The 16,215-nt window shown below is 45.3% G+C and overlaps 4 protein-coding genes across 4 annotated transcripts; 1 reads left to right on the top strand and 3 right to left on the bottom strand.

The window, feature by feature from the left end:
* Positions 1-404: 404 nt before the first annotated feature.
* LOC128766519 (growth arrest and DNA damage-inducible protein GADD45 gamma-like) lies at positions 405-1,633 on the bottom strand. Its single transcript, XM_053878252.1, has 3 exons — positions 1,486-1,633; positions 1,176-1,383; positions 405-1,083 (listed from the first exon to the last, which is right to left on the bottom strand). The coding sequence occupies exons 1-3, from the start codon at positions 1,584-1,586 to the stop codon at positions 970-972; spliced, it is 423 nt and encodes a 140-aa protein (XP_053734227.1). The 5' UTR covers positions 1,587-1,633; the 3' UTR covers positions 405-969.
* Positions 1,634-4,880: 3,247 nt separating this feature from the next.
* On the top strand, positions 4,881-6,258 carry gadd45gb.1 (growth arrest and DNA-damage-inducible, gamma b, tandem duplicate 1). Its single transcript, XM_053880901.1, has 3 exons — positions 4,881-5,074; positions 5,160-5,367; positions 5,460-6,258. The coding sequence occupies exons 1-3, from the start codon at positions 4,932-4,934 to the stop codon at positions 5,571-5,573; spliced, it is 465 nt and encodes a 154-aa protein (XP_053736876.1). The 5' UTR covers positions 4,881-4,931; the 3' UTR covers positions 5,574-6,258.
* Positions 6,259-6,708: 450 nt separating this feature from the next.
* On the bottom strand, positions 6,709-11,036 carry nim1kb (NIM1 serine/threonine protein kinase). Its single transcript, XM_053854555.1, has 4 exons — positions 10,896-11,036; positions 10,433-10,727; positions 8,775-9,043; positions 6,709-8,468 (listed from the first exon to the last, which is right to left on the bottom strand). Exons 1-4 carry the CDS (start codon positions 10,902-10,904, stop codon positions 7,698-7,700), a joined length of 1,344 nt encoding a protein of 447 aa, XP_053710530.1. The 5' UTR covers positions 10,905-11,036; the 3' UTR covers positions 6,709-7,697.
* A 1,551-nt stretch (positions 11,037-12,587) lies between these two features.
* LOC128752864 (coiled-coil domain-containing protein 152-like) lies at positions 12,588-16,173 on the bottom strand. Its single transcript, XM_053854556.1, has 8 exons — positions 15,987-16,173; positions 15,573-15,678; positions 15,298-15,366; positions 14,378-14,442; positions 14,072-14,207; positions 13,852-13,979; positions 13,524-13,625; positions 12,588-12,734 (listed from the first exon to the last, which is right to left on the bottom strand). Exons 1-8 carry the CDS (start codon positions 16,044-16,046, stop codon positions 12,612-12,614), a joined length of 789 nt encoding a protein of 262 aa, XP_053710531.1. The 5' UTR covers positions 16,047-16,173; the 3' UTR covers positions 12,588-12,611.
* Positions 16,174-16,215: the final 42 nt, after the last annotated feature.

Here is a 16,215-nt window from a genome sequence, read left to right as displayed (position 1 = left end):
CACGTGCCTTCTCGACATGAACTCAGCGTGTTGGTTGTAAAACCGCAATGCATTGTGGTTTGTGTGTTGACGGAAGTCTACAAGTATTTCGCGTTTGTTTTGCTTTGTTTTATTTTTGCTATGGAGTAAGGTATTGTGAGGGTATATGGGAGTTTATTGGCTAGAGTGTGAGTGAAAAGTATGCTAGCGTTTGGTGGTTATGTCACTGAGTTGACAAGCCAGCTGCTACTCACTAACTACTCGCGGGCGCCCCCCAGAGGTAGGTCGGACACCTACAGCCAGGTGGATGCTACGTTCTAATGACGTAATAATGCTGTGCGCATGCGTGTTCAGGTGGACTGCTTCTGACTGCTTTGGTCTCTGACCTGTAAGAGTCAAAAAGTAGTTAGAAATGTTGTCATCACTTTATTACTGTTGTAACAATTCACGATACAGTTGGTATTATTATATTGTTTTTCTGTCTTTTTCATAAGTTGGAATGCTAAAGTGAAACCTTTAGAGAATTTAAGACAATTCTGGAAAGTGAGAAACATTTTCGCTGACTGCAACCGATGTCACGTTGCTCAGCCAAGAGTCCTCGGTCAAAAAGTCTCTTCCAACCAAGTCCTCTTCTTCAGCAGCGCTTCTCCTCCTACTGCGCGTGCTTCTAGGTGCGACATTTGCTCTGTGGAACCACAGGACGCAGAACTCGCTTCTCCTTCCTCTCCAAACCTCATCCGCACAAAGAATGAGGGTCGATTCGTCGCTCTCGTGGCAAACCTGAGCCCATTCACATAAAGAATGGGCGTCATCTTGGCATGGACGGGACGAGAGACGACGGTTCACGGGGGCCCGGGGGGCCGGCGCCGTGCTGCCTGGACGGGAATCCTCCTCAGGAGTATCCAGGGATGAGTAGAAACAGAGTCATCCTCTTGGTGAGGATGAGTATTTCCAGATAAGAAGCTTCATCGTGGAGACACGCGGCTCAGATCAACGTGCTGCGAGGTTGATCTCGGGGACCCAGTCGTTGAGGCGCCTGCTCTCCTCACAGAACAGGTGGAGCTTCTCCAGAGCTGGGTCTTGCCAAGAGCCCTCATCTTGGTTCTGTTCATCAGAGAGAGGGGGGAAGAACGTCAGCTGACAGCCTCCACCACGTGATGGACATTTGCACCTAACAGAGTCTGGACTCAACCTACCGTGATGAGGACGCAGTGGGCATCTTCCAGTTGCGTGGCTTTGTCTCCAACGATCTCCGAGAGACGCTGCGTGTCGCTGACTCTCACGATGCTGATGTCGTTGTCGAAACAGAAGGACTGGATGAGGGTGAAGTGGATCTGCAGAGCCACGTCACACTCGAACTCCTCGTCCACGGCCAGCACGCAGAAGGACACGCTGTCTGGGTCACTGTGGGAGGAAGGTGGCTCGGTCACTCTGCTGCTGCTTCATCTCAGTATAGAGTGGCTTATCTGGATCATCGCATCACCATCGGCTTGGTGGGGTCCTTACCTGGTCATTATTTTGGCGCTCTCGTAGACTCCGACAGTGAGGCGGTCTTCTGCCTGAGCAGAGGTCAGCGCTTCCTCAAGACATTTTCCAGGAGAAAACATGTTGCTTTCGATGCGACTAGAAATCCAAGGAAGAGGGTTTGCAGTGTTGGCTTCCACCCGAGAGCAGCCTTTATAGTCACACACCAGCTGTCTGATTGGCTCTGGCCGGCACAATAGCTACAAAGTCTACAGACCCCCCCTGACCAGGAGGACACGTGCCACAGAGGTCCTGAAAGTGGAAGGAAGCTTTGTTCCACAGACCAGGCTACAACTTCTTTGAAGAACAATAAAGCATCACAGCGTCCTCCAAAGTAGCTGCATGGCCAATTGAGAAATGTTTTTCTGCATTAATAGAGGAAGTGTTTACAAGAAAAGAGAAGTTGACTTTCCTTTCAATTAAACTACAAAAAAAAAACACGCAGAGATGATTTTTTTTTTCATCTGTGGGTTAATTTATCACAAAACTAAATATACATTTATCGATTTCTATCGATTTAGACTTTTTCTACTACCACTATAGACTACTGCACAAGCTTGTGTAACTAACATACAATGTCATACAATGCTATGTATCAGATCCTTCGTGTACACTAGTCACACCATTGCTGCCTCTCATAGTGTCAATGTCCATCTGTCACTGCTAGAACCACTGGTCCAGATGGGTGTTGCAGGTCAGGAGAGGTCCATGGAGGATAAAACGCAGCTGATCCAAATATGAGCTGCTGGTGCTTGAAGCGTCTTTTTGTATACATTTTGCAAATAGTGTAAAATCTGTATTCAATCTTATATTTATTTATATTTATATATCAAATAACGTTCCTTGGTTCGATAGATAGCCTTTATTCTGCCCACGGTGGGGAAATTCACCTAGACATAAACTCAACTCAACATTTGAATAGCAAATAAAAATGAACTGTATTCATAAGGAAGTCACATATTCCATAATTATTCATATTATAAAACAAACAAACAACCATATATTAATGCTGTAAAATATGGATGGTGGTTATACGAATAAATATTCTAATTCAACAAATATAAGTACTAAAAATAAATGATAAAAAAATACTGCACACTGAGTCCAATCAAAGTTTACTGTTGTGCAACCTAAATTCATAAAATACTGAACATATGATGTGCTCTGTGTCTGTCTGTAGCAGGTATTATTCATGTGTACTACACACACTGAACGCCAGAATAAGTGTCCGCAACATCAACATTAAAATTTAGGGTGATTTAATCAAAAGCTTTTGCGACATTTTTAATGACAGAACTACAGACATGGCATTTCTTGTACTTCCCCCTTGTAATCATTGACAGTGTTTATCGCAGTTTAAATGGAGGAATTACAACAAAAATAAAGACTTTAAATTCTAGTGAAATCCATGACGATAATGCAAATTTAAGCACGTATTAATAATGGGGTGTTTGATGTAAATATTTCTTGTTAGAAATGGCGTGCAATAGCGCATCTTGACACCGGTAAAGCTGACGACTATTATCGCCAACACTGCAATCCAGACTCTGCATCTGGTGCTAATCCCTGGAGGGTTGGAGCAGGTGGTGGCGCACTCCACACTGGCTGCAGCGCACTCGAGACGCGTGTCATCTGCCAGCACTTGATCAGTCTGTGTCCGTCACAATGGCCCAGCTTCAGATAGCCGTCAGCTGCTGGGGAGGGCCGGCGGGGGGTGGGGGGGAAATGCACATTAACATATTCGTGCTTCACTTTGGATGAAAGTCTGAGGTTTGATCCATATTTCGGATCACATCACCTTGAGCAGGGGATGGTAAGGTTTAGATCTTAGAGCGCAGGATCAGGCGCAGGCAGTTCCACTTCCGAGGCTGAACACCTGCTGCTGTCGGCGGCAGATGTGCTCCAGCTTCAATGAGTCCGTATCGATTTACAGCCTCCTGCCCCCGAGGACACGACGGCCAGTTGATCCAACACCTCCGAGACCTGCGGTGCGTTTACGCACCTTAGATCTTATTTTAGAAACTCAGAACCGCTCAGAAGTCGACTGAACTGCTATAACTTGATTTCGTCCAAACTCAGACACGAGGCGAGAATGTTAGTAGACAGGCACAGGCTGTGGCCCCGGGGTCACCGGGTGACCCGCGTTCATAGAGAGAGTGAAGGAGGGGGGTCTCTGCTCTCCACAGCTCTCCATCTGCCGCAGCTTTCAATGGAACAATGGAGGTGAATGGCGCTTCTATCCATCACCGCGCACCCGCCCCTCCTCAGCCCCGCAGCGGGTCTTTGAATGATTATACAGCTGAGGCGGACAACCTGAGGAACACAAGCAAGTTTCAGTGCCATGCTGCATGATAGTCACTGCTATATTGTAAACGCGAGGACGCATTTTCAATTGTTGAGCAACAAAAAGTGCGCACATTGTGCGACGCAACGAACGTCAGCACTGCGCTTTATCCTATAAAATACATGCTGCAGCGTGTTTCAACCAAACACATCAGTGTTGTGCGCATCCAACGGAGTCAAATTATATCATGCTTCATTTCGACTTTTCCGATCCTTAATTGCGTCACACTTATGACGTTATGAAGTTTGTGTTTTGCAACTTTCATGTGGCTGATGTTGTGATTCCCTCGCGCATGAAAAGTTGGTCATAAATACTGTCTCCGCTCGTGCCACCTTTCATTCGAACTGAGCCAAACTTGCATATGAATTGGAGAAAACACAACAAAAGCTTGTGCGGAGCAGCAGCTGACTGTGGGGTGGAGGGGAGCGAGGGGGGTGTCTCGCATTCTGGCACGCGCAAGTCATTTGCATTTGTATGGTCGGCGTGAGAATGGAAACAATGAGCGCAGCCGCTCGTCCACAGATGGCATCAGCCGGCTCGCTCTGCTGCTCAGAGGTCAGGCCGAGTTGGAGGGTGGGGGCGCGCTCTCAAAACAGAATGGAAACCAAAACATCGACCATGTGTCTCGATATTAAAAATATATACATATTACACTTAAGAAATATCGTGGTAATATTCCAAAACATACTTCGGAGCTACAACAAAAACACATTTAAAGTGGTAAATATATGATAATATTTCGGAACTGGTGTTTTGGTTTCTCGGATCCTAAAATAAACGCGTCCTGATGCGCTCTTGGATGAAGTGACGATCAAACTATTTTTAGATTCAGATGTCGTAGATAGAGAGGAGGGGGGGTTGAACACCCCCATCAATCTGCCACGAGCCAGAAGTGTGTGACAATACCATTAGCATAGCAATGGAGCCTCGCGCAGCAGCCAATCAGATGAGGCGCCGCAGCAGCCGGCGCACGACCGTGACGTATAAAAAGGACGGCTCCTCGTCCGGACTCTCACTCCGCTTTTGGATTTGCTTCAAGCTCTTCTCTGCTCCTTTGTGGAAACTCGTACGCACCAACTCCAAGATGACCTTTGAGGAAGTCGTGAGCCAGAAGGCCGCCGATCGCGCTCAGAGCACCGGCAAGGCTCTGGAGGAGGTCCTGCTGAGCGCCAAAGAGAACCGCTCCCTCACCGTGGGCGTCTACGAGAGCGCCAAAGTCATGAACATGTAAGTTGGAGAGCTGGAAGCGACGCTTCTTCTGACCTGACTGCGTGTTTTGGCTGCAGGACTAATGGCTTCTTTCCTCCCACAGTGACCCAGACAGCGTGTCCTTCTGCGTGCTGGCCGTGGACGAGGAGTTCGAGTGTGACGTGGCTCTGCAGATCCACTTCACCCTCATCCAGTCCTTCTGTTTCGATAACGACATCAGCATCGTGAGAGTCAGCGACACGCAGCGTCTCTCGGAGATCGTTGGAGACAAAGCCACGCAACTGGAAGATGCCCACTGCGTCCTCATCACGGTAGGTTAAGTCCAGACTCTGTTAGACGCAAATGTCCATCACGTGGTGGAGGCTGTCAGCTGACGTTCTTCCCCCCTCTCTCTGATGAACAGAACCAAGATGAGGGCTCTTGGCAAGACCCAGCTCTGGAGAAGCTCCACCTGTTCTGTGAGGAGAGCAGGCGCCTCAACGACTGGGTCCCCGAGATCAACCTCGCAGCACGTTGATCTGAGCCGCGTGTCTCCACGATGAAGCTTCTTATCTGGAAATACTCATCCTCACCAAGAGGATGACTCTGTTTCTACTCATCCCTGGATACTCCTGAGGAGGATTCCCGTCCAGGCAGCACGGCGCCGGCCCCCCGGGCCCCCGTGAACCGTCGTCTCTCGTCCCGTCCATGCCAAGATGACGCCCATTCTTTATGTGAATGGGCTCAGGTTTGCCACGAGAGCGACGAATCGACCCTCATTCTTTGTGCGGATGAGGTTTGGAGAGGAAGGAGAAGCGAGTTCTGCGTCCTGTGGTTCCACAGAGCAAATGTCGCACCTAGAAGCACGCGCAGTAGGAGGAGAAGCGCTGCTGAAGAAGAGGACTTGGTTGGAAGAGACTTTTTGACCGAGGACTCTTGGCTGAGCAACGTGACATCGGTTGCAGTCAGCGAAAATGTTTCTCACTTTCCAGAATGGTCTTAAATTCTCTAAAGGTTTCACTTTAGAATGCATTTGAATGAAAATAGGTTTACCCTATTCAAAGACAAAAAGGAATGAAAAAAAAAATGTTAGCATTAGATAACATCTAAATTAAGGATATATAACACAGTGTTGTGAGAAATGTCGTCCACTCATATTAATTAATGAGACCTATGACGTCATTTGACGAAATTTGTAATGGAACTTATGGCTTAAATAAACTAAAAAGAAAGAAGTGAACTCTTTGTTGTGATTTTTGTGTGGCAGCTGCTGGGAGGAGTGGTCAAACTAACAAGAGTGAGACCCCTCCGCTGTTGCACTCATCTGCATGTGTAAGGAGCAGCAGACAATAGTGGGGCTGCAGGCCTGTCAGCTCCAGAGCTCCACACACACACGCAGCCATTGTCTTGACGGCAGATGTCTGCTGGGCCACGCCGTGCCATCTGCCTGGTCACGCAGGTGGGAGTGGGTCAGGGCAGGACGGAGGGGAGTGGCCTGGCCCTTTGTCTTGCTCTGTCAGTCTGTTTTGTTTGAGGGGCCCCGAGTATCATCTGGTGGTCTCCATTGTGAGGTTCCAGCTGCTGTCTGGATCTTTGTTCGCCACAATCCACTCAGAGAAACTTCCTTAAACATGGGGCTGCAGTTCTAGACCAACACCTTACGCACCCGAAAAAACTTTATTGTCAAATTTAATTTAACAAAAAAAACGTAGTGAAACAACCAGCACCAGACGGGCAGTCGGCATAAAATGAGCTCTAAAACTTTGACATTAAAAAGTTTCAGTGATTGACATTCCAAGGCAACAGGTACATTATTTATCCAAACAATCATTGCATTGAAATGCTCGACCAATAAATTACACTGGGTTCATGTTCATTCACTTTGTAACATCATCGGAGTTGGGATCGAGTTGCAGCAGCAACAAGAAGCGGCTCTGAGGCGCAGCTGCAGTTTCACCCTGAGCTCCTCCAGGGGCCGCCACTGAGTCACGTAGAGACGTGCCAAACTAAAATACAGCACCTCTATTGGAAGAAAGGTGAACCCCAAAACAGACCGAGATTCTCTCATGAAATAGAAACATGAAACACACTCCACTCCCGGTGTGTAATAGCCCCATTGAACTATCATTCCATTACCACATTGTATACATTTTCAAATTTAACTGGCATCATTGTAAAAACACATCTTCTTCTGACCTCACCACAATGAACATTGATGAAAAACAAACAGCATCAACTACAAAGGGTGAGAATGTAAACTGTGTTGTGCCCTCGCCCAAAGTCCTATTCAAACCACATGAACAGTCCAACATAGGAAATAATAGAAAAACAATAAAGACGTCACTCAGAACGAACTCAACAAGGAAGCGGTCGTGGTGGCCACTACTTTCTGCATAGAGTTAAATATCAAACGCTCCGTCAAGGTTTCCTCTGACGCCAGGCACTGTGAGCTTTACATTTGAAGATGCACTCCTGGGAGTCAGAAGCTGATCAAGGAACATTGGGAATGGTTAGACTCAACCCATTGTTTGTCCAGCTCAGAACCTGACTTGAAACATGCTGAGTCAGTAAAGCATGTCTGACCAGATGTGAGTTGATGTCATCCACAAAAGTCCATAGGAAACCACATCGACGCATCTTGCCGTCAGCGGACAGATGTGGATCATGAGAGGACGCAAAGCTTGGAGGAGTGTCTGAGCCCCCTGTACGCCCGCAGCCCTTCCCTCTTTGGGTCCCTCACCATCCCCCGCACCACTGGCAGAGTGTCACAGCCCCTCCTCTTCTGGGCACGGTGCAGCAGCATTCGGTGAACCCCGGTGACTGGGTTTCGAATGTCTTTCAGCTGGTTGTTGAGTAGATGCTCGGGAGTGAAACCCAGATTCCTCATCGTGTTCCGGACCTCTTCCTCCAACTCCCTGTCATCATTGTCCAGATAATCCCGGTCTGAGTCCAACAGGCTTTGCAGTGGACTCATTGGTTCCAGAGGTCCCACTGACCAGGGAAACTCCACGGGTAACAGCCAATCACAGCCCAGCATCTGGTCAATAGCGCAGCGTTCTTCAGGGACTGTCTTCAGGATGCCTCTGATGAGTCTCTGGCAGGGGCCGGGGACCCATGGTGGGATGCTATACACGCCGTCAATGATGCTGCGCCTGAGCTTGCCGATAGTTTCGGCTCGGAAGGGCATAGTGCCGGTCACCATGAAGAACAGCAAGACCCCCATGGCCCACACGTCGACGGGGGGTCCCAGGTAGCATTCATCCCTGAACAGCTCCGGAGCAGCGTACGGTGGGGAGCCACAGAAAGTATCCAGTGCGTTGTTACGGTTCGAAACTCGTGTGCTGAATCCAAAATCCGCCACCTTCACGCACCCGCTGCTGGTGAACAGAACGTTTTCCGCCTTCAGGTCCCGATGGATGATATTCAGATGGTGCTGGAAACACACTGCTCATCAGTATAACATTTAGAGCTGAGACCTCAGATCAAACATGACCTCAAAGGAAGCCATAAACACTCCACTCTACAGCTACAGAAGTGTCAGGTGATGGACTGTCTTCCTCCATTAACAAAGGATCGAATGTTGAAAGCTGTTTGAAATAGTGACAACTGACTGCTAGATGTTTGGTGAGAGAGAATCACAGGAATAAAAATGCCTCTTTTGAAAATGGTTTTGATGGCCCAGCCTGAATATGACGGCCCAGGAATGGACCAGAAACCCCAACTAAAATGATCAACTCACCATGTATTTGATGGCAGACAGAATTTGAGCAAAGATGACCTTGGCAGTGTTGTCAGACAGCTTCCCCTGATTGCAGAGTCGGTTGTGCAGGTCTCCCCCTCCTGCAAACTCCATCACAAGGTGCAGGCGGCTGGGGGTCTCCACCACCTCGTACAGACGCACCACATTGGGATGCTGCAGGTTCTCCATGCTAGTGATCTCTCTGGAGAGCAGACGCTGGGCCTGGGTGTCCAGCCGGGTCTTGTCCAGGATCTTCATGGCTACCTTGTCTTAAGGGGAATAAATTATGGGTCAAAGATTCAGCCATACTGAATACACATTCAATACACTATAGGTCTATGCTGACTCCTCCATCACTTGCTGCAAAGCTGCGCATGGTGCGGAATGCCCCTCTTTTCACACTCACAGTGAAGTAGCTGGTCATATGCGCAACTTCCAGTTGTTTTTAAACCTGATGCGACTCTAACTTGACCACACACCTTCACGACAGAACAATGGAGTGATCCTTGACGGACCAGCGACGCCAAAGACTCTGCACTGCAGAGCTAACGGCTAAAGTGACGTCTAACTTCAAAACTTTATTCACATTCAGACAAGCAAAGTTTGCGCTGTGATTTAAAGAAGAGCGGAAGAATAATTGTAGCTATGTAGCTGGGGCAAAGAATGCAAAAGATTTGCCTGGAAATTCCCCAAACCAGAATAAAATCATGCTAAAAAGAGTTTGTAATAAAATCCAAGTTATTTTAAATAAATATTTCTCACCGCACATTTTTAAACAAATACATTTTCTGCTATTTGTTTCCGCAAATAAGATGCCAAAATAGCACAGCAGCTAAATATTTCCACAAATTAAAAGGACTTTCACTGAGCACAATTGCGCTTTGGCCGAGGCTCCTTCGGTGGTCATGAGCCTCAAGATTTTTTCAATGAACCAAGTGAGCCATTGCTTAAAAAATGTTGAAAAATATTGGGTTGTAAGTCAACCACAACAGTACACTACATTTGTTCTGAAGATGCAAAACAGACAATAGAGCCTGATTCTTCAGACATGTATTAAAAGTACTAGTCATGATTAGTGTGTGTTCAATATACCACTGGTCCTTTAGCTGCAAACTTAACTGAACCTGGCAACAGGAAACCATCATTGGAGTGGTGTAGTGCTCAAGAACCTCATCAGCTGTCTCAACATGGGCTGCCCTGAACTGAACAAATGCCTCATTGAATGAAAGCGCTTCCTCTGGATTTTAGAAATTTTGCTCGACAGGGGCGCATTATGTTGATGGTTGATCAGGTCAGCACCCATGTATTCACCACCCAGTCATCTGTATGTGTCTGGGCTGACTTTGGTGTGACTACGCATGGCTACCCAACGTGACATGACCAGCAAAGTCACGTGAGTTCACGCTCAAAGAGAAATGACAGAGCGGTCCCACAACAACTATCTTTCGATTTCTGCAGCAGTTTAAGCAGCGCATCATCAGTTTCATTTAGTGTTGTGCGTTTGAACCGACTACTTGCGTCTAATCCCTCTGACGTTCAGGCCACCATGATGTCAGTATAGTCTAATCGATTCTAAACTCCATGACTATGTCACTGCCCTCCTTCTCCAAGCCAACGGGACATGAGGAGAAACTAGAGACTGATAAATAACCACCAACCTTTAGTCAGTGCGTGGAAGGCCAGTTTGACTTTGGAGAAGGTCCCGTATCCAATCTCCCCTCGCACTTTGTAGAAGCCCACCCGGCGGCCGATGACCAGCTCCTTCACTGTCTTCTCATCCTTGCACATGTTGGTGGTCAGCCTCTGCAGGGGGTTGAGGCGGGTGGAGGCATCTGACTCGTCAGAGTCCTGGTCACCATCAGAGCTGTCTGTCAGGCTGTAGGTCCGGTGGTGGTGGGTGGTGCTGACCTTCACCTGGTACTGACTTCCAGGCATCTCAGAGGACAAAGTCATCTAAAAAGCATGAAGACTTCAGTCAGAATTTTGACTGGAATTTTCATAACTGCAAAACAAGACCAGCTAAACGCAAAACAATGTGCTGCTGTTTACATTTCCTGTTCTGTCAGTGTGGGACAAAGCCATCAAAATGAAAATCAAGTATATAAAGTAAATCTTTCTTACCGAGTTCATAAGCTGCAGCTCTGCATACAAACTCAACGGTTCAGGTCATCCACTTTCACAGCAGGACGCGAACTTGAAAAGCTACTAGTCTTACACATGATCACAGTCCAACCTTCCAGAGCCTGAAGGGTAGAGCAACTGACAGCAGCTCTCCTGTCCACTGTGTTCCCACCTCCCACCCTGCAGCCTCTGAGAAAGGAGGGTGTCATGAACTTTAATCCTGTTGAATTTAGCTTCGTCATGATCTCTTTAAAGTGATAACATCAGGGCAGAAATCTGTGTCTGAACGTCAGATACCAGATGGAGCTTATTGAAATTAGATCCATTGTCTGATTGCTTTAATTTATTAGTCCCAAATTCTGAAGATGAAGCACCTTTCAGCTGGTATCCAAGGTATGTTTGTGAAGATGAGATGTTACACAACAGCATTAGTCAATGTCCTCCTGGAGATTAGTGCGGTCTCCTGTCATGCCGAGCAGCACAGGTAAAGAGATTACAGAGCTACAGGTCAACTGTGCCCTCGGCAAGAACACTGACTCAGAGTCATGTAGCAAACACACCTCTGTATACCAGTGGACTTTCTCCATAAAAACAAACAACCATCAAGCCTCATGCTGAAAACTTTTCACCACACTGTTGAACTTTGACTCGTAGATCTGTTGGGGCCAGTATTCTCTCAGATAGGACACAATTTCCAGCTTCAATGGTTCTAAACTTTTCGGTGCGTCTGATTACCATAGCCACATGACATTAAAAACAGACCAGTCAGCTATCCTCACTGAAACATTTGTCCCTGTGGCTTAATATCGACAAAACACACAGGTGTCAGTGCAATCAGGTTGCAGTTCAAACGTCCACAAAGGAAGCGTTTGTATTGTTTGGAAGAATGGTGAGGTGTTTCATCAGCAGACAAGAATCTGCACTTTTCCGGCTGTGGAGCATTTTAGTTAAAGATATAAATCTGTGTTTGTCGTGGCCTTCAGGGAACCGCCACGATTCTGCTTAATGAGGGGCGGTCTTCATGTCAGCGGCCGAGCTTGTGCTTGTGGTTATACATTATCAGGGAACTCGTGAGCAACCCAGTTGCTGCAGCCGTAACTGTAAACAAACCACATTTACCAACTTTATTGAGAACTCAAGTGATAGATTCCTGTATGCCAGAAATGACACACTTGACTACAGTGGAGACAGAACTATAACACCAACAATCAAAGTCAACAGAAGATACATTTGTACAGAGCTCAGGAAGGAACCGACTTCTGGTTTAAATACACTGCAAAACTCAAGGGTGAGAAAGTTGAAGTTCTGCAATAAACATGCTCAAAACAATGTGTGTTGCCCTGTATTCTAACATAAGGCTCTATGCACCAAGTTTAGATGGCTTTGGTATTTTTCATCTTTGCATTATTTAAGTGAATCTTCTGGTGTCTAGTCGCTCAAACCATCGCTGGCGAATCTCTCAACAGGAGATGTTGATAAAAAAGACAAGAGAGAAACAGTCAGACCGTGTTACTCATTGAAGGACTGGAGATTAAGATGCTCAATTTCTTGAATGGGATTGACGTAGTCTGAGTAGATTAGAAGCCTGAGACGAGAATAGAGTTAAACAGCCCTCTCTTCTTGCCAATGTCCACCAACATGCACCCAAGTGGAGGACTTCTCTGAAAATGCAAACACCTGAAGCAGAAAATACCTAATAATAAAAACCTTAAGTAACTAAAGTTTTTTCTTCTTTGGATGGGGATCATGTACATCACCCAGAAGCTCTTCCAGCTCTGTGATTCTCTGACGCAGAGCAGCAATTTCTCGGTTCTTCTCCTCTTGGATGAAGTTCAGTTTCTAAAGAGAGAGACTCACATGTTGTTAATCCACACACTGTAACACGGCCACATACAATAAATGCACTACTTAGAACTTTAAAATCATCTGAACTGTTCATGGCTCTTTTTACAGGTGCGTGTAGGATTACATCAGCTCTCTTTTTTTATTTGAAAGAGGAGTCTTCATGATGTTCCCTGATGATATAGTGGTTTGTGGCGTGAAGAAGAGGAGGTAGAGAAGAAGCAGAAGAGGCGAGGGATAAAGAAAACTTAGATACTCACATAATGATAGAGCCAATATGAGGAAAACATGACTACTACTACTATATGAAACGTAATTGTGGCAAGGTTAGAAAGTTAGAAAACAAAAGAGCCGAGGAAGCTGATACATTGTAAACGATTTAACATGATCATACAAAAAGTACAGCTGAAAAATGCAATATTAATAGAACAACAAAATAAATATGAGGTAACACTTCCAATTATACTACATCTGAAGGCTCAGCAAAGACAGAAGCAGACTGCAATTGTCAACAAGTGAATCTGTTTTGACATTGTGTTGACTGAAGCGTTGGCCAGGTTATCTTAATGCCCAGCGCCAGTCCAGTAGAGGGAGGGATTAAGCACTGCACTGCATCAATCTTCCGTTGCTTTACAGGTTAAATACCATATTTGACAAAACTTAAACCCAGAAAATATATGTGCTTACCTCACCAAAGTGATCCCAAAGAATAGAATTTTATGAAACAATGTTGTGAAGAAACAACTCAGTCCAGGCCGTGCATCGCCACCCTTGGGATCAACTCACCTTCTTGTAGACACTCAGTGGAATGGGATTGCACATTTGTTGTTTGTGCTGCTGTTTGGTCCACTGAGCTGTGTTCTGCATCCGAGCCAGCTTTGCACTAAACTGTCAGAGTACAGAATAAGGTGAATGAAATGCTAGGTCTTACAGAAAACCTGCTTCTTGTCCTTGTGTCAGCGCTACGGTCTCTGAACCATTTTCATTTTGCCCTAACTGCCACTCACCTGTCACAGATCACCCCTGACAGTCGTCTCTTCTCTGAAACTGTGTCCAGCACTCTGTACAACTGATGCCAAGTACTTCAACAAGCATACTTTATTACTGTATTTACCTCCAGCTGCAGTTTCAAGACTTCACTTTGCTTTTCTCTCTCCTGCTCTGCGATCTTCTTCTGCATGTCCTGCAGATCAGAGGCATTCTTCTCCAATACTGACTGCATCTCTGCATTTTTAGCTTCCACTGTCAATGTTAAAATGTGCATTAACAGACTGTGCAACAATATAACCGTCCTTAAATGGATCCAAATATCATGGTAGAGTAAACCTTCTTACACTGATTACACAGGTCTATGTGTGCCTGCTCCAGCTCTCTCCTGTACTGCTGCCTGACCACATCCAGCTCCCTCTGGTGTCTCTCCTCTTCCACTTTCATCTCAGCCAGCACTTGCTGGACCGCAGCCTGCCGATCCTGGTGACATTTCAGGACTCAGACATCATCAACGGAGTACAGGTTGGGCAGGCAGGGCGGCCACACTTAAATATGGGCTGTTATTGATTATTAAATCTCACCATCGTCGACTTCGTGGACAGACTTCACCAATAATGATTGGTACAACACAAATTTATGGCACTTCTCACCTTTTCTGCTCTCTCGTTCTGCTGTCTCAGGATCGCCACATCGTTCTTCAGTTTAGCATTTACCACTAAACAAAGACAGACATATGAGTTATCCAAGTTTATCTTGTACAATCCCAGCCAAGTTTGTGGCACGAAGTTCCTGGCTCTCCTCAAACGTGCCTGAACACCAGCAGCCAAAGAAAGTGTAATGAGTTGGCAAGTTTTCATATATTTACATATATACACATATACATACATATGTCGAATTTCCCCACTGTGAGACAAATAGAGCATTTAATCTCATATACATATATATATTTTTTAAATGAATAGAATTTAAACGGAATGAGAAAAGTTGTCTTTAGACTTAAGTGTAGTTCTATATTTGAAAGATACTTTTAGTAAATGTTTTAGTGATGATTTGGTTCAAAATAAATAACCTTTCAGAGACACTCAGAACCTTTTTGAAATACTTCACAAAGTAAAACTCAACTTGAATGGACCAGATGAAATATTCAGACGAATAAACCCTTTCTCAGTATGTTTCCATACAATCTACATGCAGGTTTAGTGCGTGTTACCTAGGCCAGCATCAGACCATGAAACTGCATCCCACACATCAATAGACATTTCTCATCTTCCCGTGTTGCTTGTTGAATGCCATTTTGTCATCCTGAAGTTCTCATTCACTCTTCAACAGAAAGCTACAGTAAACCCTCTACCTATCTTCAGCAACATTGTTGTAAGCTTTACTATAGATTTGTCAGTAAATATCAAGGTGCGACTTCATTTGAAGACTGTTCAAAACCAGACCACCAATAAATAGTTGCAGTAGATATTTAAAAACTTGAGAGTTGATTTCCGTCAAGAGTTACTAGTGTAGATGGACTTGTATTCATTTAATGTGCGTCAGCTTCTACCTACAACAGATTGATGCTTACCTCTCAGGTGGCACTGCTCCTGTATATTCTGTTGGAGATTTTTGACAGATGAAAGCAGATCATCTCTTTCTGCAACAGGTGTAAAAAGTTTAATGGTTAGATGTGTGCAAAACAAGTGCTTGACAAGAACAAATCACATGGTGAGTATTTCAATTTTCACTTCATATTATTATCATGAAAAAAATATATTTAACAAGATGACATCGGACATGCTAAGACATGTACTAACTGTCTAACTCTTGTCGATCTCAGTGCAATGGTGACACAAGACTCACCCTCAATTATACTTTTCTCCTTGTTCAGGTGAAACTTGATAAGAGCCTCTGCCTCTTCAAGCATCATCTCCAACTGACAGTTTCTGGTATGCAGCGCCGCGATTTTCTGGAATGAGGCAGTAAACAACTTCACTACAGCTCTTCCATCGTAGCTAGCCTTCAGAAAAAATACGTTCACCCAAATCTGTCAAAAAGTATTGCACTCATCTTTGAAGACAGTCTTTAAAGATGTGTATAGTGTATGTAACAACCTTGTGCTAATATTTCGGTGTGTTACAAAAACAAGTACTGTGAGAAAAACACGGCAGCAATCACGTTTAAGTATTGACAGTGTAGTAGTGACGCAAACGTACATTTTAAATAACAAAGCTTCAATAATAGTGCATCGTGAAGACTATGCTACCGAGCTCATACCTGTTCGAGTTGGTTGAAACTATCCATGAATGCGTCAAGATTTAAACTGTGTAAAGTCATTTTCAAATTCAGAAGAAAGCTTTTATCACTGCCTTTATCGCACTATACAAGAAAACCTCTTGCAGACATAAAAACTGTCAAGTTTTGACGGGAAAATACAAGCGCCTAGATGGGGCTGTTGCTAACGTAAACGATAGCTTCAAAAAAACTTTATTGACAACACAGAACG

Source organism: Synchiropus splendidus, chromosome 1 (assembly GCF_027744825.2).
Source record: "Synchiropus splendidus isolate RoL2022-P1 chromosome 1, RoL_Sspl_1.0, whole genome shotgun sequence".
In the NCBI taxonomy this organism is placed as follows: Eukaryota; Metazoa; Chordata; class Actinopteri; order Syngnathiformes; family Callionymidae; genus Synchiropus; species Synchiropus splendidus.
The sequence above is the reverse complement of the archived record's forward strand: the minus strand, read 5'-3'. Positions and strand labels throughout refer to the sequence as shown.